Below are 24,720 nucleotides of genomic sequence, written 5' to 3' on the forward strand. Positions count from 1 at the left end.
GGTCGGGCTCTGCTCCCAGGCAACCAGTGACAGGAGGAGAAGACACAGCCTAAAGCTGTGCCAGGGGAGGTTTAGGTCGGACATTAGGCAGAATTAATCCACATAAAGGGTGATTAGACATTGGAAGGGGCTGCCCAGGGAGGCGGTGGAGTCACCGTCCCTGGACGTGTTCAAGGAAAGACCGGACGTGTCACTCAGTGCCACAGTCTGGTCGACACGGTGGTGTTGGGTCACAGGTTGGACTCGACGCTCTCAGAGGTCTTTTCCAACCTAATTAATCCTGCGATTGTGTGAAGAAAACCCCGGAGGAGCGGAGCCGGGAACTCCGATACCCCTCACCCCAGCCCGGCTCCGTCCCTTCACCTTCCCCGACGTGACGTCATCGCGTCGTGACGTCGCGGGCGGGGCGGGGCTCCCGCGCTCCGCCAGCGCCGGAAGCGGCGCCGCGCGGCCGTGACGTCACCGCTTCCTTCTTTCCGGGGGAGGCCGCACCGAGGTAGGAGCGGCCCGGCCGCGATCCCGATCCCGATCCGCTTCCATCGGTCGCCCCCCGCGCCCGGCCGGCACGGGGGCTGCGCCACGGGCACGGGGAGGGCAACAGGGACCGGCTGTCGCTGACGGGGCTGTCCCGGTGTGTTCCGACAGGGCGCCATGGGACGCGTCATCCGCGGGCAGAGGAAAGGCGCGGGCTCCGTGTTCCGCGCACACGTGAAGCACAGGAAGGGCCCGGCCAAGCTCCGCGCCGTGGACTTCGCCGAGCGGCACGGATACATCAAGGGCATCGTTAAGGTACCGCCGGGCCCCTGCTGCCGAGGTGTCCCCGCTCCCGGGGTGTCCCCGCTCCCGGGGTGTCCCCGCTCCCGGGGTGTCCCCGCTCCCGGGGTGTTCCTGCTGCCGAGGTGTCCCTGCTCCCGGGGTGCCCATTCCGGGATGCCCATCCCTCTGCTCCTCTTGTGCGGGATCCCAGCCCAACCCCTCTCTCCGCTCCTCCCGAGGGGGATCCAAAGCCTTTCCCGCTCTCCCCAGTGCCCTGCGGCTGTTCCTTGTCCTGGCCATACCTTATTCAGGCCGTGCTTTGTCCTGGCCGTGCCTTATTCAGGCATCTCTCTTTTTGTTAAATTAATCAGGATCCTCTGGAAGTTAAACTACTTGGGATTTATGGGAGCACCTAGGTAAAGGTGGCAGCACGTAGCCAGCAGTAGGATTTTTTAGTTGGAGCTTTGCTAGTGTAGAAATGTCAGATTTTCTGTAGGAATATCAGGTTTTCTGTAAAAAATATTGTGGTTGTCTTCAGAATTCCCTGTGCTTGGGAAAGACAGGTGGGGAGAGGTGTCCGTGTAGTTGATTTCACATTAAAAAACCCAGTCTTTGAAGTCACTAAGAGGTGTCCATCCTCTTGGTCTCAAGCAGTGGGGGCAAGGCAGTACTTTGGGGTGTGATACAGTGGTTCAGGTGTGCTGCAGGTACTTTTTGGGTGTCAGTGACTGCAAACAGTGCCACAGGTACCTTCAGCTTTGTAGGGCACCATCATCTCCAGGCTGTAGAGAGAACTTCATTCACTCACTGTAACTAAGTTGGTGATGAAAGGTAGGCAGGGAAGCTTGACTTAAGAAGCAGAAAAAACATCAGTACTGGGCACCAACAGCATCTGAGCTGTCCTGGAAAATAGGCACATCTAAGAGGTGTGTCACAGTCACTTGTCTGTAAATACATGGCTGTGTGTTCTAATCTCAGTGTACTCCGGGAGCAGAATTGACAGGTTTTTCCAAGAGTAAAGGAAACATTAAGTCATTAAGCCTTGTGCTTCCTGATTTAGGGACTTCTATAACTTTGTTGTACCTCATATTATAAAGGTTAGAAACACTTTCAAAAAAACACATGGAGAAATCCCTGCCTGTGCCCAGCTCTGTCTCTGCCCAGAGGTGACTGGGCAAAGTGAATTTCTCAGTAGGAAAATAAGGAATAGAACTGTTCAGACAGGATTAGTTACAAGCAGCACACTTAACCAGGGTCATTGTTTTGTGATCACACAACAGTTTGGGTTGGGCTGGACCTTAAAGCCCATCTTGTTCCACCCCCCTGCCATGGGCAGGGACACCTTCCACTATCCCAGGGTGCTCGGAGCCCCATCCAGCCTGGCCTTGAACAATTCCAGGGATGGGCACCCACACCCTCTCTGGGCAACCTATTCCAATGCAGGACCACCCTTCACAGTGAGGAATTTTTCCCTGATGTGTTGATGTGATGCAGATACTGGAGGTTGCATCCTTACAGATGTGAATCTTCAGCTCATTTGTGTCGGGAGGAATCCAGACCCCCTTGAAAAGTGACAATTACATTGGAGCACTCATCTCCAGTTTTCCCAGTTGTTTGATTTGTGCAGAACCCATGGCAAAGGCTGTGTCCTGCTCTGAGGCAGCTCTGCATTCCCACAGGACATCATCCACGACCCAGGCCGGGGCGCTCCCCTGGCCAAGATCGCGTTCCGTGATCCGTACCGGTTCAAGAAGCGCACGGAGCTGTTCATCGCCGCTGAGGGCATCCACACCGGCCAGTTCGTGTACTGTGGCAAGAAAGGTGGGTCCTGGGGGGGCTGCCTGGGCAGGGGCAGCACGTTGAGTGTCCCAACACCTTTCTCCACACTGGACATGGACCAGGTGTTCCAGGTCAAACCCTAAAATGTGCCCTGGCCACCGCCGGAGGCTCCGTGCGGTGCCACCCTCTTGTGCACGAGGCCTGTGTTAAATAGAACTGGAACTCCAAGAACCCAAATGAAGCTGTGGCTGCTCTGGTTGCTCTTTGCAGCTCAGCTGAACATCGGTAATGTCCTGCCTGTGGGCACCATGCCAGAGGGCACCATCGTGTGCTGCCTGGAGGAGAAGCCCGGTGACCGTGGGAAGCTGGCACGTGCCTCTGGGAACTACGCCACTGTCATCTCTCACAACCCTGAAACGAAGAAAACCAGAGTGAAGCTGCCCTCTGGCTCCAAGAAAGTGATTTCTTCTGCAAACAGAGCTGTTGTTGGTAAGGAACAAAGCTATGAACTTGTCTGGTCACTGAGCTGCTTGTCACTGCTAAGGACCCTTTCAAACTGGGTTCCAGTTTGTAACAACCATCTTGAAAAAAAGGGTCATTTGCAAGCTGGACCCGGGGTTACACACCAGTATGGTCTGTGCTCAGGGCCTTGGTTTGTGTGTTATGCCTGCACTGCTTTTGGGTAGTGATGACCTAAATTCGGAGGTGGTCTGACCTAGTGAGAGGACAGAACAGTAGATGCTCACTGTCCTCAGGCTGTGGTGGAATTGCTCAGTCTGTAGAATCTCCAGTCCCTGGGGAAAGACTTCTGTGGAAAGTGGCATTGATGCTTTTGGTACACAGCAAGCCTGCAGGGCAGTGCTGGAGGTGGTGTCAGGTGCGTGGAGTGTTCTGGAAGGTCTGACAAGGAGTGACAAGACAAATTCCAAAAAGCAGAGGCTTTACCAGGTTTGTTGTACACCTGACTGACAGCTGAGGTGGCTGCTGGTGTCACTGGCCTGCTTCTGCGTAGACAACACCTAAATGAAGAATCTGGTGTGTTACTCTGGTAAAATTGACTCAATAAATAATGAAGTAGGTATAAAACTCAGAGTTCTTCATAGTCCCCTGAGCTCTTTCGATTCATGCATTATTTGCAAAATTGTTACTGTTGCACAAGAAATATGAGCAGTAAAACTGGCAGTGCTTTAAAAACTCTTAAACCTGTGTGAAGGGGTTGAAAAGCAGTATCTAAAGAGTGTGCCCCCTTGCAGAGCCCTCAGTGTGTGGCTGTAGCTCGACCCTGATCTCACTGGCGATGGCTGGAACTTACTGGTTTGAACCCAGCTGGGATGGCTTGAGATTGGTCTTCAGAAACTCAGTCTTAGAACTTGAATGTCATTAGGGATTAGTCTTAAACACTTTATTTTGTTCTCTTATGTGTTCTATTTGCGTGTTCCCATTCCTGCTGTTCCCTCCAGGAATCGTTGCCGGCGGAGGCCGTATTGACAAGCCCATCCTGAAGGCTGGCAGGGCCTACCACAAGTACAAGGCCAAGAGGAACTGCTGGCCACGTGTCCGTGGTGTGGCCATGAACGTGAGTCTGTTTGCAGTCCCTGTCCTTCCTTGCACTTTGGAAAGGGTTTGTGTGATGCAGGGACGAGATAATCACTGCGCCACGTGAAAAGCGAAGCAGCTAAACTTCCTGTCCCCTTGAGTTATTGCTGTTAGACATCCTTTACTTGTTTCTGTGGTTACATTGCTGGCTTGCCTTCCCTCTCCACAGCCTGTAGAACATCCCTTCGGAGGGGGTAACCACCAGCACATCGGGAAGCCCTCGACCATCCGGAGAGACGCTCCCGCCGGGCGCAAGGTCGGTCTCATCGCTGCCCGTCGCACGGGCAGGCTGAGGGGAACAAAGACTGTGCAGGAGAAGGAGAACTAAACAACCTCTGTGGAGGTTACACAATAAATTCATCCCAACAGAGCTTGTGTGAAGTTCATGGTGTCTGCTGCTGCAGTGGGGCTAAAATAGGGAGGATAAACAAGTTGTGAGTGGAGATAAAGGGTTTTTTTTCCCCCCTTGCCTTGAACAGCAAGGGGATTCTCTCAGCCAGCAGTTTGTCTGTAAGCTGGTCCTGCAGGCTGGAGTAACTAACACTTGGTGTGGATGCTCTTGTGCCCTGGTGTGATGCTAACACTACCCTGGTTATGGGGTTGCTTAGGCCTGACAAAGCATTACAGACCAGTCAAGTTATCCCTTGGTTACCTGGCTTAACTTGGGAATTTGGATGAAGTGGTGAAACCCCAAGTTCATAGTCTCTTAACATAATGAGTTTCCATTTTTATCTGCTCTGTTTCTTTGGAAGAAAAGCTTGAGAGTTGGAGAACTCCTTACAGAGGGAGTGTTTCAGCTACTGTCACTGTAAGGTTTGGGCTTCCTTTTGGAATCAGCGGGCTCCAGTCAAATCAAAGATGCTCCCTTTGAGCATAAACTCAGAAGTTTAAGGTATCACACAACCTGCCCCTTTACTCATCAGTGTTTAGAAAGGGCAGACAGCTTCAAATTTCTCCCATGTGCAAGCTGTTCAGCTGTTCCTGATGGGATATTCCAAGGTGCTGTAGTAACATGGGCAGTAGCACTGAAGTCCCCCTGGGAAGCTGTGTTCTCATAAAAAAAGCTGTCCTGTGAAAAATCAGCTTTTTGGAGGGCAGTGAGAGAGAAGTGATGGGGTCTATTGCAAAATGGCTTTATTCACAGCTTTTCTGAACTGGCCTTTGGAGGGGAAAAAAAGTAGGAATCTCAAAGCAGCTGAAGCTCATTCACGTCTGAGCACAACTAAAGCCAGGGCTCCTGCTGATCTGCAGCAGCTCTGGCTGTGCCACAGGGGTCAGTGCTGAGGGCACTGCAGCCAGACCTCACACATGAGTGTGACTTACATTGGTGGGAATCCAGTGGAATGCAAAGCAAGAAAAGTAATTTCCTATATCCACCCACTAAACCAATAGTGGAGCTCGCCACATGTCTATAGAGAATACCCTAGATCACACACCTTGGAAAAAGGCATCAGATCCCCTTTGGGGGAAATAAAAAAAGCAATGACAGGTTTTGTTTCTGTTTATACTCTCCCAATACCATCAGAGTTTGTAAAGTTCACATCTCATGTTTTTGCCACGAGAACAGAAGCTGTTCACGTGCCTGTGTTCTCCTGACATGGACCTAAATATAACATGCCCTCCAAACACCATGTGAAGAACAGGTGCAGTATTTATTATTCCAGAACAATTTGCATTAAATGACCTAAAGGACTCACAGAAACAATGGTTCCCAACCACGCTTGGACCTGTAGACTCCATATATTTTCTAGGGAAGGGGGAGATGGTTTCTGACACTTGTCACCTCTGCTGCTGATCCCAGGCTCTGACAGTGTCCCTCAGGTGTTCACAGCCAATAGCTGGGGGATCAGTGCATTAAATCAATGGGTAGGGAATAATTGCACAAATAAATAAACTAGCACTTTTTGGTGCTGAGGGCAGCTACAAACATTTAATGTAAACATACAGGATGCAATGCTCAGTCTCTTTAAATCCACTGTGGTATGAGGATTTTGGAGATTTTGGTACAATCACCAAACCCCTGTTGTGAGTAACTACTGTTACAGTACAGTCTGTTACAAACATGAACATGGAACTTGAAAAAGCCACAGTGACATTGGAAAACAACCACAAGATAAACACTCTCTCAGGGCAAAATTCTCTCCCCTAGCCCCTCAGTGCTAAAAATTTATGAAAAATAGGAGGGAAGAGCAAATCAGATAAAGTGAATGACTGAAAAATCAGAGGCTTTAAGGAAGCCAACCTAAAATGAAAAATCGAAGTAAACTGAAATATATTTTCTAAAGTGAGGGTCTCATTTAAGCTCCAACAGGTTACCTGACAGGGGAAGTTAAAGAGAACTAACAATGCAACAAGAATAATAAGAAAATACCCATGAAAATATACTGTTGAGTTCCTAACAAGCTGGGAGGATCTGTGGAAGTAATGAATGTGAAAATGGGACTGAAGTGAAAGTCAGTCCTTGGCCTCTGCAAGGGCTGAGTGGAGTGTCAGGAGGTTCATCTGAGCAGGGCAGTGGATCCTTCTGAATCCAGAATTCCTGTAGAAACCAGAAATTCAACAGGACAGGGACACTGCAAAGGAGCAGGGAGCCTTCCTCTACAGCCATGGCTGGTGAGGTGGGCAGGCATCTGAGCTCTACTGAAGAAGCTTTAACACAAAACCACTTTCGAATGTAAATTAGCAAAATAAACAATGTTCCATACAAAACACATGGGACCTTAAAGATGATCTAGTTCCAAGCCCCCTGCCACGGGAATAATTGTGTTGCAATTATACTTTAATTATGTATCATATCCAGGAACCTCTGGCTCAAACGAGCAGTTCTCATCAGTTGATTTGCTTATATAGTTTCTATCCAGGATACTTCATGGATGAGTGTCTCCATTCCCAGCCCTAATGCTGCACAGAGAACATGAGATACTACATGAGTGGTCAAACTTAAATACAGCCATGCTTATTATCAAAATAATAATAAAAAACTTAATGTAAGAATTAGCATGGTTACAAGGACATCAGAAATCTTGAAATGAAGCCAACTCTGTTTTAAAGACAGATGTGAAGCGTTCCTGCAGAAATTTCAGAGGTTATTTCCAGTATAAGGCTTTGTTTGCTAAAAGAAAAAAATAAAAAAGAAGAAAAAGATACATACCAGTGAAGCACTAAAAGGTCTTCCTTTAAAAGGGCTTCAAATTCCCACCTACAGAAAGACCAAACAGCATTTTCTTTACACTTCTTTAAGGGTGCATTGAGGAACACGAAGTGCTACCTAAGCATCAACATGTATCACAAGATCTTTCTCAGTAACAGAACCCCCTCATTAACATCATTATACCCTTCCAACACCTCCGCAGCCCGACGGCTCCTGCACAGACAAAAAAACATTTCTACCTTGTGCTAAGACTCACACGGCAGGAGCAGGAATTCACCCAGAGATAGGGAAGGATCCCTGCTCCAGGGCTTTCCACAGCACCATCTCCCAGTCCTGACTGCCCACCCTTGATAAACCAGAAGGGGGGAGCAATTCTGGAGGATCCAAAATCTGCCACACACCTGGTGCAGGGAGGGAGGAAATGCAAAAGGAGATGCAAGGAAGCAGCGTGAGGTAGAAAAAAGTCAGAGCAAACCCACTCAGAGAGTTTCTGCAAAAAAGATCAGAGGCAAACCAGCTTCAGCAATAAGATAACGATTCTGTTATGCTGAAGTTACCAGGTAAGTATCTGTCAAATCTAAGGAAAATGCTTTGGGCTGTATTTTCAGCTAATGTAAAAACCACAGGAGCCCAAATTCTGAAAGGTTTCAAGGAGTCCGGTGATCAATAAATCATTATATCCTCCATAGAAGTTAAATTAAAAAAAGGCCTTTTTTGTCCTGTGGCATTAACAGTTTCTCAGAGAGAAATGTGAGAACAGAAACATTTGTAGGAGTCACTTTGCATTTTTGCTGCCTCCATCAAAAGCTTTCTTCTCCCAGTTTACAGCAACCCCCCCAACTGGCAGTGACCGGTTGGGATACATCCAGAGTGTATCCTGAACTCTCCTTTTTGCTAACACGTGGATGTCCAAGAATTCACAGGCAGGTCCCCTCAGATGGGTGACACTGACTGAACAGACCCACAAACTCAGGTGTTACAGGATCACAGAACTGCCAGGGTTGGAAGGGACCTCTGGAGATCCTCCAGTCCAGACCCCCCTTGCCAAGGCAGGGTCACCTGGAGCAGGTGACACATGACTGTGTCCATGTGGCTTTGGAATGTCTCCAGAGAGGGAGACTCCACGACCCCCCTGGGCAGCTGTTTGAGTACTCCGCCACCCTCAACATAAACAAGTTCTTCCTCATGTTGAGGTGGAATCTCTTGTGTTACCTGCTTCCATGATGTCTTGTTCAAACTGGTTTATTTAATAATAGTACTACAAATTCCCAGTAATTTGCATTTTCATTTCTAAATCTTCAAGGGTAAACACAGAGAAGCAGAGGTTTCCCATAGCTCTTTCACACCCACCTCACATTCCTTTAGGTGATGGCCTTGGCAGAGCAAAGCAACTGGGCAATGGGCACCTTGTGGAAGCAGGGTAAGAGCAGCTCTGCAGCAGCTGCAGCAGCTTCTGCCAGCCTGGAATGTGAGAGGATACCTGTCCCTGGAATAACCCCTTGTTCCAAGGAGAGGCCAGTGCCATTCAGAAGCCTTTGGCCCTCAGCAGGCACGAAGGTGGGATGATACCCAGGAGCATTTCCATGCATCCAGCTCTTCTCCAGCCACTACAGCACCATTAAGCTGGTCCTCAGGTGCTACAACAGGTTCAAAGGCAGCAGCAAACCTGGCTACTTTCCCAACTTGAGGACATCCCAGCTATTATTTCCCTGTCTTCATCACAGCGAGTCTCCTCCATCAACAACTTTGTTAGATTGTATTTTAATAAATTCAACACAAGAGGCCTCCACTAGCCCATTCTTCAATTAAGTCCACATTTTATTTACGGTTTGCTGTTGGTACTTCAATCAGATTTATATATACATAATCTAAAACCTACATCAAAACCATGTTGACTGCTCTGAAGACCGAGAGAAGTGACACGATTGAAGTTTTCTTCCACGGCTCTATGGTAAGTCTACATTCCCACAGCAGGTTTTTGGTTCAGGTTGCAGAAGTGTTCAGAAAGCCAATGCCAGGTCTCTCAGACTCGGAGTGGGAGGGTTACACAGTTCTCTTTCAGCATTTCAGTCTTACACACAACCACAGTAGCAATCAGAAACATTTCTTTATTCTAGATAAACACCCGGGTTGATCTGCAGAACCCTGGCTTTTCACATTCCCACATCCCTCCCTTTCTAAACCCTCACCAACATAGCTGGAAACCCAAGTTCCTCCCTACAGTTCCATTACTTGAACATTAGTTGTGAACGGATTTGATGCTACTCCACACGGGAACTGAGGCAGCACGAGAGGCTGAGTAAGGAGTGTTTGTGAGTTCATGTGGTGCCACCTGAAAAACGCCGGTTCCTCCACTTTGATGCAAACACAGGTACCCCAAATGATCCCGTACATCCCCAGGGGAGGCAGGGACTGCCCGTGCCTGCCCAGCAAACAGCCCCACCAGGTCTTTGTGCACCTGTGTTGGCGCGACCCACAGCAGCTCCCGTGCTGCTGGAGCCACTCCCGGTGGAACAGCCGGCAAAGAATGTCAAGAGGTAGAAAGTATTCACAGAGGCAGCTGGGGAAGCCCCTCGCTCAGCCCACTCCCTGTATTTGCTCAGAGGATTCGACTTGGTACAGATCTTAAGAGGAGAAAAAGGATAGAAAATGCTTTACATGCTACTTAATCTCAAGTTCCTGCCAGGAATCAGCTCCTCGGTTCCCGGGGATCCTGTGGTTCAGTTCACACCGGGAGGGCTCACAAGCTGCTGCCAGTGGGTGTGTGGGGCCAGAGAAAAGCCCATTTCCAGTTCCCCAGGGATTTCACAGAGCATGACCTCTCCCTTCAGGGAAATACTTTCATTTCTGCTATTTCACCTGTCCCTAACCACGCACAGGGGAGGTTGATAGAATTTCTATCATTAAATCCTGAAGACCTAGTCTTCACATTTCTAAGCTTTAGAATTTGCTTCCAGAAGACCTTCTGAGGACTTTAAAGCACCTACCAGATATTTAAATACAATCAAGTATATTAAGTGTCCACGTTTTCAATCAGCCTTGTTTTCCAGAGTAGATTCCAGCAAAACCTACTGTTTTTGTTCACCTGTACAAACCAACTGTTCAAGACAGAAAATGAAGGGGGAAAAAAACCCAACCAACTAATCAACCAAAGAAACCCAATAAGCCACAAGCTATTAGAATTCCTGGCTGCCATCAGTAGCACAAAGCTTTCCAATCCCACACAAATTACGAGGAGATTTGAGAGATGACAAAGCCCACCTGGGTCAAGGCTGCTGCTACTGCACAGTAAAAAGCTCTGCTTTGGAGGCTGCCTGGCAAACTTTTTTTTTTTTCTTTTGCAGCAGCAAACAGCAGGACAACAGGTGTAAGTAAAAAAAAAAAAAAAAGGAGGTAAACAACATCATGGCAAGTGAAGAGATTTGATTCCAAGAAAATACAAAAATATTAAATATAAAAATGACCTTTACAATCCAGAGTGGAAAAACTCCGTAAGAAAGAATCACAAGAAATGACGGACAGGAATTTAGGGGTGGAGGGACAAGAACTGAGCAGCATTTCAATAAATAAAGCTACGAAAAGAAGGCCAATACCTTTAAAAGCTGCACCTACAGAGGTGTCACTACAGCAAGGGAACAGAACTGCTCACTTAATGGCTCAGGTGAAACCACCCTTGGACAGCATTCCTCCAGCCCTGGGCATTGTATGGAAACAGAAACAGCACATCACAATGGAAGTGTGGATTTGGGGAAAAAACCCAAACATTTAAAGACTTTCCTCTGGTGAGGACTAAAAGGGACGTCACTGCAAACCCATCAGGACGCTGCAGGCTGTGCAGCTGACACCACTTTGGGCAACACAAACCAAGTTACTGGGAGAGCTGTTGCAAACTTAAGAACAAAAATTAACGCTATCAGACATTTTGAATAGTACAGAGAAGAAGGGAATGATCTTATTTTTCTATGATTAGATTTTGGACGAATTCACAGACCCTTTTTTCTCTTATTTCCATTCCTCAAGGTTAGCTCATGGTTAAAGACTAGGAGACATTTTTTGCACATTATTTTGACCACTGAAGAATGACCCTGTGACTTCAGAATTGTGCTGATGTGATTAAGGCTATATTAATTCTTCCAAGGAAACAGCCTGTAGGTCAGTTTTATTATCAAAAAGTGGCTCTAAGGAATTCTAAAGCTAAAAAATACAGAATTGGGTATTTAAAAATCCAATGAAAAGTTAGCCCTTATTCAGGAGAGTGTTTTTCTCCTTCAAAAACTCATTCCATCATTCTTGTTTTGATTTCACTGTCTGCAAACAAGAGAGATCTGTCTTTTGTGCCACCCACTGACTGATCTGGCTTGACCCCTGCAACATGTCACCAACTTCCACTCCTGCAGTGCTTAAATCAACTGAACTCGCACAAATGCTGTTGAAATCCAGGGATCCATCACAACTTGCATTAGAAAATCAGATTACAGGATGAGGATTTCTGAATTTAATGGCTGGAAACTACATCAACACAATTCCACGAACAGCCTACCCTAACACACTGCAGGAGTGGGACTGAGCAGTTGCTCCGGTAGAAAAGGACAAAGGAATGGCTACTGGACACTTTAAAACAGTCACCCCGAGGGAGCTGACTCAGAAATAAAAGGGCATTTATGCTGTGAACCTTACAAAGCTCCACAGTGTGAAAAGTGACAGTGCTGGGGTTGGTTAAAGCCCTGTCCAGGCTGGAATAGAGGGCAAGTCCCAGTGTAAGTGACTGAACTGACATGACAATCCCCAAAGACCACGAGAAGGTAGGGACATGGACACCCTGGAATGGCATGGGGGGCACACACAGGGAGGTCACTGCTCCAGTGTACTCTGATCCCAGCTGCAAACCAGGAGAAAGTGCACTGAGCCTAAAAGAGGGGCTTGCTGTTGTCCTCTTCATGAGACCACCAGGAAGAGGATCAGAAACCCTGCAGGAGGAAGCAGCTGGGTTCCTCTACCCTTGCTTTGTTCCTGCAGCACCACTGTGCAGCACACAGCACGTACAAGACAGTTCCTACTGCTCCCCATAAAGCCTGTCTTGCCTGGCCCCTATAGAAGGCAGGACTTTATTCCCAAGACCTCATGGCTGTGAAAAAAGTGGTATCATGAACATGATGGAGAGCATAGAAAGTAAGCAGGTGGGGAGCCAAAAGTTACTGCTGTCCTGATTACACTGTGCTGAAGCTGGGCCACAAAAGGGAAACTCCCTCACCTGTCTTAAGAAATGTGAGGTCAGCATCAGCATCTCACCCTCCCAAAAATTAAGGTGTGTGTCTTTCATCACTAGGAGGAATTTGCTTTCAATGTGTATTCTCAAGTGTGAACTAACAAGGTTTAGTTAAGATATTTAAACACTTAATTGGTTACTCTTCAAATTTACTAACATGCCACTTGTTCCCCTAATTTCTACAGTCAGTCTTTAGCTTTTATTTGAAGTTAAATCCATTGCACTGAAAGCCTCTCTGCAATGCCCAGTAACTGCAACTCACACCAACAAAAACATTGAGCCACTTTGCCATGACACAGTTTATCAGCCTTTCTGGCAAAAGACTCAGAGGTAGACAAAATTTATTGAAACCAAAAATGGAGTAAATTGCTACAGCAGCCAATTTTTGCCCATTTTAGCTTTGGCAGGATGGCTAATCTCATTCTCTCCTGGAACTCAGGAAATATATAGGAAGTTTTGGAACCATAAGTGCTTTTTCATGATACATATGCTAAAACACACAAGCTAGGCACAACAAAGTGGCTGAGAAGGCATAACAGCAATTATGATAACACAAATCTCTCATGTTGTCTGAAGTTTCACTTTGGGGAAAAAAAAAAAAAAGAGAAATGTCATTGGGGAATTTATTTTCTTTCTGGCTCCATTTCAGTAAGATACACCAGCTTGAAAAATAGAGAACTCAAATTTTCAGAGCTGGCAGTCAGCAGGGAGAATAATGTGAAAAATTCCAAGTCAAGCAGAGTCCTGTTCTGCTTGTCCATCACCACGAGATCGGGTCCTGCAGGACAAACAAGCTCTGAGTGAACCCTGAGCCACCTCCTTGTTGTCAAAGGGTAACACAGGTGCAGGTGATCAACTCTGTGACTGAAACGTAGCACATTTACTGATACACCAACAGTGACTGAACTCCTTTTATATATGGCTGTACTATTTTTAACACTGACAAGTAGCAAGTGTTAAAAAGCTTATTTTAGTCACTAAACAACCACAATCCAAATGTACAAGAGTAGTAGTAGGGGTTAAGTTTGACCCTCGAGGTCAAACTACACATTTAACCCCATTTAACATCACCTATGGATTTTCAGTTTCTCTGTATTCCGTGTTACACCGCCAGGAACACGAGTAATTGCTTTACTATTTATTGGCTCGTTTTATGGAAGACCAGAGATTCCCTAGAAACTGTTCTGAACAGAAAAACAGGACTGAAATTAGTGAGGGGGGAATTAAATCTTTAGGCACTTTGAGGACGACTGCTTTAAAGTGTGTGCCATCACCAACGAGGTATCACCAGGTGTGTCGCCTGAAAATCACCTGCCAAGATGCTGCACCAGTAACATGCATATCAAACTTTTTGCTTGTACAGTATTTGTTAAGTACAATTCAAAACTGTTTTGCCCAGAGTGAAGAAAACATTGCACCTTACACCTGTTCTAAAAGCAGCAGCTGCAGCAAACAAGACGGGCTTATCCTTCTTCACGTCACAAAGATGCACAATATTCTCAATCTGCTGCCTGAAAAAACAACTGCCACTGCAGCCATTCCCAGTTCAGGGACAGGGGTGGGTATGGCTGAAGAAAGCCACAGCCTTAAAGTGTCACAGGTTTGACATGTCTCTACAATCATTGCACTATTAAAAGCAAACACATTTGGCAAGGCTGAACTAGCACATTATATATTTTACCTATATAGTAAAAAATACGTAATAATTGCCTCTGAGATAGCTTGTTTAACAATTACTGGTCCAAATAAATATGAACTATTTCAACTTGAGAACTCAGGGTAGAATTTTTTTTTTAGTTAAAACCTCCAACAAGCATTCCCAAACATAAATGGGAACACTGTATTCAAATTTACTAAGTCCAGGTAAAATGGTGTTACTAAAAAACTATGAAAAAATCTGAATTAATTTGAGCACTAGGAAAAACATGGAAGCATAAAAGTGATCATCACTACACAAGCATATTCAAAAATCTTCTGTGTCCCTCCCTTGTTACACTATATGCCTAAGAATGCACTTGCAAACTGGATTTGCCATTGTTCATTTCAAAACTACAGACCTTTAATTTGATAAGCAGCTTTGTTTCTATCAACTCATTTGTAAAAAACACCATCAAGCTTGTGCTCTTAAATATATATATGTATATATAAAAACATACAAAAAGTACAAGATAAATCACATTAAGAAACTTTTACAGTGTAATTGTCCTGATTATTTTATTCTTAAGGGCCAAATTTTTTCTTTTTGTGCACAGAATCTCAATGTGACTGTTGTTCCAGAATTCAGCATAGTGCCACTGCACAGAATTCACCTTTCTGTGCAGTCCATTAAAAAACAAAACCCCAAAAAACAACACACACCACAGGACAAAACATTCTTCTTAAATCAAATCTATTTGTGAATTCAGCAAAATAATTTCTATAAAATAAAACAGCAAAATATTTAAATAGTATAGGGTGGGCTGTATCTGTTTTGCAGGGGTATTTGGTTTTTAGACAGGTTCCAAAAAAATTACACACATTCAAGTTACCAATTTTCATTTAAATACAGTATTTACTGATGCGTTTCTTTAAGTCTTTAAACAAATGTTTATTCTGGAATAGAGATACCTCAGAATTGTATTTGACTAACCAGTAGTTTCTTTTATCTTTAAACCCTGCTTCTAATGTTAAGATTTTCTGTATAATGGATAAAGAGCTAAGACAATTCTCGCTTTCAAGTAGAACTGTGAACGAGCAGAAAACCAGCAAGTTAACTTGGTGCAGTGGCACTCACAAGTACTCTGTGATTTTGTTGACTTCCACTTCACTGGGATGCAGTAGAAGGAAAGTGTTAGAAGTTTATCTAATAAGCTCTACCAAAGAAACAAAACAAGCACACCAAATACAGTCTATTATGCTCCAGGCATCCTGGCATAGCAAATTTTTGCATATTTGTTTTAAATCTTTTAAATTCCTATTACTGAAAACTAAGTGTTCTTTATCCCACCCAGAGAGAGAACTGTCAAACATCAGTTGTGAGGAACATATGTGAAACTGAAAACCACTTGTTTGTCACATTTTCCCTCCCCATTTTATAGTCTAGGTGTAAGAAGAAAAAGTTCTGAGCAATACAGTTGTCACATTGGGACAACTGCTGTCACGTTTGTTTTTGTTTGGTTTTTTTTCCCCTCATTGGCTACACTAACTTGGTGTGAAGCCATGCTAAATGTTACAGCATAACTATAGCTTCAAAGTGATTAACCTAATACCAGAATGAAAAAGGCAATGAAAAAAGATCTAGAAACAATGTTACATCACCAATTTTCCACATCAACCAAATAATTAAAAGGTTACCAGCCATTACGTTGCTCATAGTAAAATCGACTCCAGTGGCAAAGAATTAACATGAAACTATTTTTGTGGTTGACATGGATAGGCTTTTTCATAAAGGAGTTGATCCAACTGCCATGAGGCAGGCAACACTGGTTGCAGAGCGCAGCAGATATATCAAGAAATTATTTTTTTGTTTTTGTAGATCTGTGAGTCTCATCAAGACAAAAAAAAATGTTTCTTGCTCAAGAATTAACAGTCAAACATTAATATACTATATACACCTTTGCCATTTACACATTAGCATCAGGCCATTTATTACAAAACACTATACACTTTCCACTGCAGGCGGGTTATATATTGACAGCAAATTTTCTGCAGATAAGACAGTGAATAGACTCTCCACTCCATGTTGATTAGGAATAGTTTTTCTAGTTTTAAATATTAGCCAGACACAGAGAAAGGTTGGACTGTAAGGCCTGGGTGCACAGTCTTGATGGAGCAAGTTAATTGATTATGTGCATTTCACTAATCTTTTGTCTGAGGCGGGGAAACTTCTTCACTGCCTTCGTAGTTTTCTTGTGCTCGTTGGCCAGTTCGCTGAGGGTTGTTCATATGATGTGCTGCCGGGCCCGTATATGGCTGTCCATGCACGTGGTTATTCTGCAAGAAAACAGAAACAGTTCAAAGGGGCTTTAAACTTGTGGGATGTTTTCTCACTCGTTGCTTTCCCCCTTTCCATTCAGACCACTGAACCGTATCCTCAAGCACACCTCAACTTCTCCTGTGGCAACGTCTGTATGAACACACATCCCGGCTTCTTCATTGCTCTGATCCACACCTTTCACTTACCTTTCTGATTTACACAGAAGGTAAACAAACATTCAACTGTAAAGGTACAAGATCAGCTGAAATAGCAATCTCAGCTTTTGAATAACAAACAGTTACATGCAAAGCAAAAGCAGCAAGAAAGAAAGAAAAGGAGACAAAGAGAGGTTGCCTACGTGCTGCCACATTAAACTGTGCATATATTTTATTAACAGATTCAATCAGCTTGATTTTTTTTCCTAAAACAATGGGAAAAGCAAACCTGTACTTATGCAGCTCACTTTAATTTTTAAAGGGGAAATTCAACATTACAGAACTGAATGAAATCTAGACCAGCAGTCTTCTGCAGATGCTCTGCCCCAATTTAAGAAGTCATACACAGATCTGGCCAACAAAAACACCTCATTTATCTACTGTTCTGCAGAGTTTGTGGAGAAACTAGGAATATGAGGATTGTGTGTGTTAGTGAGAAATGCCATCTCTTGCAAGAAAGTGAACACATCACACGGATAATGGTGAGGTTACAGAATGTGTCTGAACTTGGGAGCTCAGAAAGGAGTGGGAAAATCTGCATGACTTACCAACTGCTCTGCTGAGAACATCAAGTAAGGAAAGCAAGATGGAGGGGAAAATGGATTTGGGCAGGAAAGGAAATTAAATTAGCAGATTTGGAATATATAAAATGAATTGGAACAAAAAATGGCAACTAAGTGCAGGATCTAGTAATTAGCCAATTCGATAAAAAAAACCCTGGTAAGGATTTCTTTCAGATCTGGCTTTCCACCGGAAAATATTAACAAAGCAGGCATTTAATGTAAAAACAGATTTAGTTTTTGTATGTACTTAAGATTTAGAGATCATTGTTCATAGTACAAAGCCATTTGCTTTTTTCAAAAAGCCTTCCAATTATCCAAACTGAAATTCAGGCTTTGAGGCTTGATTTTATATTTGAAAACAAGTAAGCAACTCACTAAATATTGTCTATGTCAATAAATATGACAGAATCAAATTCAGTCACTGTGATGACATCAGTCCCTCAGGTCTTTCTGTGGATGATTAATCCCTGATCTGATAAAATTCTCATATGGTGTAACTGCTCCTGGCAAAATGGAGATGTACCTTTATCTTTATTCCTCCAAGTGTGATATTTGACAATAATATGCTTCTGGTTAAATGGCTATAATTTACGTTACCACAAATGCTAAAAAAAAATACCAAACAAACCTGAAACTCTGAATAAATGGTTCAACTCAGAGCTTTTACCTGTTGATACTGGGAACCAGGTGAATGGGGATACAGTGGGGCATCTTCAGGTGGAGAAGACTCATGTTCATCTGGGGCGTCAGGATCATCTGGTTCCTAAAGTTTGAAAAAACCCATTTAATTTACTTTGGTAAAACATATTACAATTATTCTACCCAGAACAAATCCTACGTGGAAGTGATTGTTTCAGATATGCCTGGAGAAAAATTCCACTCCACGGTGTCACCTACAGCTTGTACTGTACTACATAAAAACTCCCCATCAACATATTACTGGAAATACAGACCCATTCATAATCTACTTTAAATGTTCAAATCCAGTTCCATATTGCTAATTCTCCAAGTGACAGATGCCTACAGAAACACTAATAAAAGCTGAAAAATACACAGGAGTATGTAACTGAAGTCAATAAAAATATAAATCCGCATTTAGAAAACACTTAATGAAATCTGTTGCCTCTTCAATGACCAGAGACTGTTGGTAAGGTTAACTGTTTACAGAAGCATTTTACTCAATTTTTTTACTGAAGTCATATTAATTCTTTACCTCCTCTGGGCAGAGTTCACAAGCCTTTGCAAGAGTCATTCTAGCACTGTGTGACCTCTCTAGGAAGTAGCCATTTGATGTTTCATTGCTCTGTATTGGTGGAGACCAGTTATTGTAGGTGTACTGGGGATTGCCAGTGTATGGTCTACGTTCAAGCTCATCTCCAAGCCATTCTACTGCCCAGGTCCATTTTCTCTTCAAATCTCCATTGCTCTGCAGATGGAAAATAAACAATTCAAAATTATTTCCTTTGATATTGAAAAGAGAAATAATTTTCCTTTCTTATACATCAGCTATTAGAGAAGAGGCCACCAACCCATTTGCTGCTGTTTTGAAAGAGTCCCTGGATATCCTATACTGAACAAAGAAAACTTCAAATGTGAAATGAAGTCTGTGGATTTGCAGCTGCATCACAGAATCATGAGTGTGAATTTAAATAAACTGCTTTCAACCCCATATACTGACTTTCTGATACAGGAAGGTTCAAATGAGTTGTACTTCAAAGCTGCAATTTCATCAAAGTGATAAAAAACAAATAATGGTGGGGTTTGGTTTATAATTGTTATATTTTTTTTAATTTTAAAAACCACAGAACTAAGAAAAAGCAGCAAGAAACAGAATGAAAGGTATCACCTGAAGGATCTGGTAAGCTACAGGACAGTTGCTGAAGAGAGCTACCATGCACTTTATACACTGGTAAGCTCTTTTCTGATAATGATTCTTCGAGCGCTGAATGGTGTCAAATAGTCCATCCCTGTCATCTGGGATTCCCTTAAGTGCATTGTGAATCCTACAAAAAACCAAACCAAAACAACAACAACACTTCAAGTGTTAAAGAGTTTCAGCATTTGAATTAAGGCTCCACTTACACTGTAATTATAAAAGGGACAGCTTGTGTTCTGACTTCTGGTGTTAGTCAAGAGACAGAAAAAAAAATCAGAAGACAAACTTGACATATCATATATGTAACATTTTTAGCATGTTTGGTAGCATTTAAACTAACAGAACAAGATATATATAAAAAATGTAAGTATGATTAATTCTAATCACAGTAATCAACTGTAACTGGTTAATTTTTACTACTTATTTTAAAAGTATACTGCATTTACAAAACAGTCCTGTTAACCCTTGCAGTCCTTACAGAACTGGAACAGTTAAATCCTCAACAGAATGGTTACTTACACTTAGTTATGCTTCTCAAAGATGCACTCTTTTACATGCAGTTCCTCTGAAAAGGAACTGGTACATATTTGTCCCTGGGAAAAAGGGACTGGGGCATTCCCTGGAACTAAGCCCAGTTTCTGTGCCTTCTGCTCTCAAACAAGGGGTAGGGAAATTAACTGCCACCCTGAAACTGCAAAAACTGAGAACTGACATATTTTTGGCTCTGAAAAAGAAGTCTCAAAGAGCTACACTCATGGTAGGAAAAGCAACTGCCCTCTTTCCTCACAGCCCTGGCACAGGTAGTGAACAGACTGCAGGCAGCCGTGAGCCCAGGCTCCATCCAAAAGCCATGACGAGCTTTACTTCAGCTATTTTAACTTAACGGCACTTGGAACACTATTATCCCAAACTAAGCACTTGAACTTGTCAAATCAAGAAAAATTTAAGAGAGTGGGTCTGACGCCAAGGAACGGCAGCAGCGACCTGGCAGTGCCAGAAGAGGAGGAGCACTGAGGGACACACACACTGCCTGAGGTCAGATGATGTTTGTTTTCCAGGAGTTACAAGACCCCATTTACCATAGACAGTTTTGCTGTTTGTTTGGTGGTGGTTTGTTTTTCGTTTGTTCTTTTTAAAGAGAAGACAAAGATCATTTAAACTCTCTGATTATCACAGCAAAACCAAGAACAGCACCAAACCAGTATTTCAGTCAGGGGATGACTGCAGGTGGCCATTTAACACCCCTCTGCTGAAGCCTAACACAATTCCATACAACAGTGCTACTCCTCAGACTGCAGTCTTGAACATGGAGTGATGTACTTTTCCAGGGAAGCCACACTACAGCATTCAACACCCTTCATACCCTGTTACTTTGAATGTAGCATTATCCACAACAACCATTTACTGATTTCTCACCTGCAGTTCAATCCTAAAAATATACTATTTTACATCATATCCACTTAAGTACATCCATCCTCCAGCATTCTGTGGACTTAAGACACATCCTATGGAAGTACTTGTTTATCAAGAAGAAAATACAAGCAAACTGCATGATATGTGCATTACATACACATACACCTGCAAAACTGGAAAGCCTGTGTGTAAAGGGTATTTCTGTCACTTTCCTAAATTGTAATTCCTCTAAAGAAAAAGAAGAAATTCCTACAACTCAGTTGTCATGTTCTGGAGTGTGGTTAAGCCAAACCACCACCCTCCCTGACTCCCTTCTAAACTAAGGCCAAGCAACTCATAACATCCTAAAGGAGCAGTCTAATTCCACAGGTTAAGGACAGGAGTCCACTTCCATACCTTTACTGCACACAGCAAGTGTGCTCTTACTTCAAGTATTTTAAATGTCCTATGAGACACAGTTGGAAATTATTTAGTAAATCCAATACTACCTATAACCACTTATTATGAAACAGTGACACTCTGAAATACTGACAGGTAGCATGTTGATGACATTTATTTTGTGTTATCTCACCTATGTCTTTTATGTAAAACTTTTGAAAAATGGACTGTTATCACAATAATTACATTTTTTTAATCTCAATTTTGAAAAGCTTTATTCTGTAGACATATAAAAACTAGGTTTCAAATTGGATTAATATATAATATGTTGAAGTTAAAATTCTCTTGAAATGTGACCACACAGAGAAGACTTATGTAGGAATGCTCACATTCACACTTTATACATCCCCTGGTATCACTCTTGCAACTGAGGTGCTACTTAGCAAGACCAGGCTGGGATTGTTTCCAAGAATCAATCTGGGCACCAATAAGTTTAGCCTAAACTGCACATTCTTTTCTATATGAAAAATCTTGGCTTTATAGGACTGTGCAGCAAATGTCTCAATAATAAGGAAGGTCAAGGTGAAAAATAGCACTTATCTCAAAATTTGTGAGAAAAACAAGAAAAATGCTTTATTTGTGTGTTTTGATTTAGGATCTATTTAAAACAAACCTCTTAAAGGATTAGCAACAGAACCACTGGAAAAACAATCCGTACAAAACAATACTGAATTATAAAAAGACAGGTAAATACTGACCTGTGAGTTTGCCAAGAATCCTCAATTAACAGGATTTGCAGAAGCAGATCCAAATAAGGTCGAAGCTCATATGTGTATGAATATGCAACCTTAAAAAGGGAAAATGCAGAGAACATAAGAAAGCATTTCTTGAAGCACTGCAGTGTACATGGTGCAGTACAAGAATAAAATTAATACGAAGATTAATTCAAGATACAAGACTTTTTTCTAAAAAGTGCTGATTGTGGTGGGGATTTGGGGGGTTGTGGTTTTGTTCAATATTTGTTTTGTTTTTAAATATACTAAGTTATGTAAAGGACAAAATGTTTCCTCATGACTTCCTTATACAATTGATCTGACACCCCAAGCATGAGATGCTGAAGAAACTACCTTTAAAAATACCTTTAGAAAAGCAAAATTGCAAAACGGCATTTTGCACTGGTATTGCTACTTTTAGGCAATGTATTCAAAACGTTATCCTAAAATGTAAAATATATGGCTAGCAAAATATCAGTAAAGTGATTTTTATTATGATTCTTTCAAGTGCCAAAAAAAAAAAAGACATACTTAAATGTGATGTTTATGTGAAAAAAAAAGAGGTGAATAGAAAGATGTCCTAATAGAAGTCAAAAATTTTATTGGGAGTGGAAAAGTGTGACTGACCTCACAGAGATTAGAAAGGAAATATAACACAGACCTTGCTGTGTTATATTTCTTTGCTGAGGCTGAAGCCAAGTATGTTCTGCAAAATTGTAAAGGAGAACCTTAAGAACATACTTGAAATAAATACATGGGAGATCTTAAGAAATTATTCTAGCTTTCCAAGTAATTTAAGAAGTTCTTTTATGGATAATGACAGAAAGTCTTTAGGTGATACTCTTGGAATACATAAAGACCACCACGTTCTACTTTCCATCCTTAACACAGCATTCCTGACTCATTAAAGGTTGACTGCTTTCCTAAACTCACAACAGGACTTCTCTTAGTACTTCAACATGATGTACAGACCTAAGAGTGTAAATACTGTCAGAGGATGCCATCTTAAGGAACATTTATTTATCAAGCACCCGTTCAGTATTCAATACAACACTCACATCTAAGTACAGAATCTTATATCATACACATTTATATTCCCATCTTTCTCCTGGCTTTTTATTTTTACCTGCCAAAGTAGTTCACTGAGGACTGTGGAAGAGAACTGAGGATTCTCCCAACAGCAGAAACGAAGCAACTTGATGGTCTCTTCAGAGTTGCTGCAATCTTCAATAATTTTCTTCACATAACTAGTTCTCACAAACAGAATGTCTGCTACGTTCTGCTGAAGTGCCATTATAGGTTGAGATAAATTAGGATCACCATAAGGGTTGGCAAGTGGGGGATTACCTAGAACAAACAGTTATTACAGATTAAAAGGTACTGAAGTACTCTCAAGTGTAGTCACTCCAAAATATAAATTGGTGTAACTCATCAAAAACAATAGATGGAGAAAAAGCACAAATACTCCCTTCACAGATGATTTTCTTTGAAAAAAATATCATACGAAATAACTAATTTTCATGATTGTGAAGCTTGACACTTGCTGCCTGAGAGAGCTACTTCTCCCTCTTTGATAAGATTATGCAGTGACAATCAAAGCAGAACAGCTGGAGACATGTTCATATGCCAGAGGAAAAATCGTTAGTTTTCCTCAGTGAAATCCTCTTATCTCCTGAATTTATCTGCTTCAGTGCTTGTGTAACACAGCCCAAATCTGTCATATTTTAAGGACACAACATCTATTTACTCCACAAGACAATGCAAAAGTGTTCAGAGGAATATTTATGTCAGAACAGTCCCATCTGAATCTCTGGAGCGTACAGAAGTAATATACTTTCGAAAGAATACAAATTAATGTATCTTATTTAGTAAGCTTTGTTTTGTGTAAGGAAAGACTGTTGATTTGCTCCTGATGTTTCTGAATTTCGCAGTGTTTTCGATTATTGTTTGAAGATGCCCATAGTCCAAGGAAGAACTTTTCCATCTTAATACGCTGAAGCAAAAAATAACTTTATTCTGCAAACGGTAATCATAATTAGTAGTCAGAATGATGTTCAGACAAAGTAAACTTTTTCACTACAATGTCATGAATACAGTGAATATACAATTATTTTTCATAGGTAGAATATCTTCTCAGTGTAAGCTTCATATAATGCTCTGGAAACAAACCCAATCAAAACTGCCAAATGATTCTGAAGCTTATTATAGCACAGTAAAATTTTCAGTTCATTAATCTCACTATAGCACATTCTAGTCTATTGACTTTATAGCCTGACACATCAAGCTTTAATGAGTTTGCCATTAAATAGCTTCTCTACAGATTTCTAATTAGGTTTTCTAAAATATGCTTAACAGAACATGTACATATACAGGCTATAAAGTCCACATGGCCCAATATTCTGTCACCATTTCTCAAAAATAACTGCACTCTATTCAGCCACTGGAGATATTAATGATTTACACTGTGGTTAATCAATTTCTAGCTGATTCTTTATCTGTCATAAATTAAAGTGCTGACTTCCGTTTGTCATCTTGAGTGTGAACAAGCACCAAATCATATTCAAGACCTACCCACAACATTGCAACATCTCTTCATGATAAGCATTATTAGCTATCTCAGAGCCTGCTATGGTGGTTTTCCTGTACAGATTACTTTTATAATCTATTTTTTATTGCCTACTTGCAACAGAAGTATCTTTATGCAGCTCTTTACAATGTGCTTAAACTATTCTAAAAACATTATTATTTTGTAATCAACAACCTCCTGCTTTATGAATCAGTTATTTTTCTGTATCTTTAAGGAACAAACCACGCAGCATAAAATACAGAACAGATTTCTGTCCTGGCCTTTTTAGTACATCAAATCAGTTTTGCTTACGAGAAACAAATTTCTGACTTTAAATGAAAGGAGTTGCTAAAACACAAAAGGAAAATATTTTTCCAGCTAATCCACTTTACAAATAATAGCTAACCATGCACAAAAAGACAGTTACTGATCC

General features: G+C 42.3%; 2 protein-coding genes across 6 annotated transcripts in view; one reads left to right on the forward strand and one right to left on the reverse strand.

Annotated features, from left to right (window-relative positions):
• The first annotated feature begins 405 nt into the window (after positions 1-405).
• Positions 406-4,501, forward strand: RPL8 (ribosomal protein L8). Its single transcript, XM_027636143.1, has 6 exons — positions 406-496; positions 646-789; positions 2,436-2,577; positions 2,806-3,024; positions 3,996-4,111; positions 4,301-4,501. Exons 2-6 carry the CDS (start codon positions 652-654, stop codon positions 4,457-4,459), a joined length of 774 nt encoding a protein of 257 aa, XP_027491944.1. The 5' UTR covers positions 406-496; positions 646-651; the 3' UTR covers positions 4,460-4,501.
• Positions 4,502-14,575: 10,074 nt separating this feature from the next.
• USP9X (ubiquitin specific peptidase 9 X-linked) overlaps positions 14,576-24,720 on the reverse strand; it is a 101,259-nt gene continuing 91,114 nt past the window's right edge. For all 5 annotated transcript variants that reach the window (XM_027636129.1, XM_027636122.1, XM_027636113.1 and 2 more), the window contains 6 exons: positions 22,848-23,068; positions 21,707-21,795; positions 19,128-19,284; positions 18,495-18,707; positions 17,949-18,044; positions 14,576-16,520 (listed from right to left, as the gene is read on the reverse strand). In XM_027636129.1, the coding sequence (XP_027491930.1) occupies positions 16,386-16,520; positions 17,949-18,044; positions 18,495-18,707; positions 19,128-19,284; positions 21,707-21,795; positions 22,848-23,068 (911 nt within the window). In that variant the 3' untranslated portion in view covers positions 14,576-16,385. The remainder of the gene's footprint in view (positions 16,521-17,948; positions 18,045-18,494; positions 18,708-19,127; positions 19,285-21,706; positions 21,796-22,847; positions 23,069-24,720) is intronic.

This window comes from Corapipo altera, unplaced genomic scaffold (assembly GCF_003945725.1).
Source record: "Corapipo altera isolate COAL_440 unplaced genomic scaffold, ASM394572v1 0, whole genome shotgun sequence".
NCBI classification, from domain to species: domain Eukaryota; kingdom Metazoa; phylum Chordata; class Aves; order Passeriformes; family Pipridae; genus Corapipo; species Corapipo altera.

Coding starts and splice junctions, on each gene's coding strand:
- RPL8 (XM_027636143.1), top strand. CDS start 652: ATGGGACGCGTCATCCGCGGGCAGAGGAAAGGCGCGGGCTCCGTGTTC. Junction 790..2,435: donor ACATCAAGGGCATCGTTAAG/GTACCGCCGGGC, acceptor GCATTCCCACAG/GACATCATCCACGACCCAGG. Junction 3,025..3,995: donor TGCAAACAGAGCTGTTGTTG/GTAAGGAACAAA, acceptor TGTTCCCTCCAG/GAATCGTTGCCGGCGGAGGC.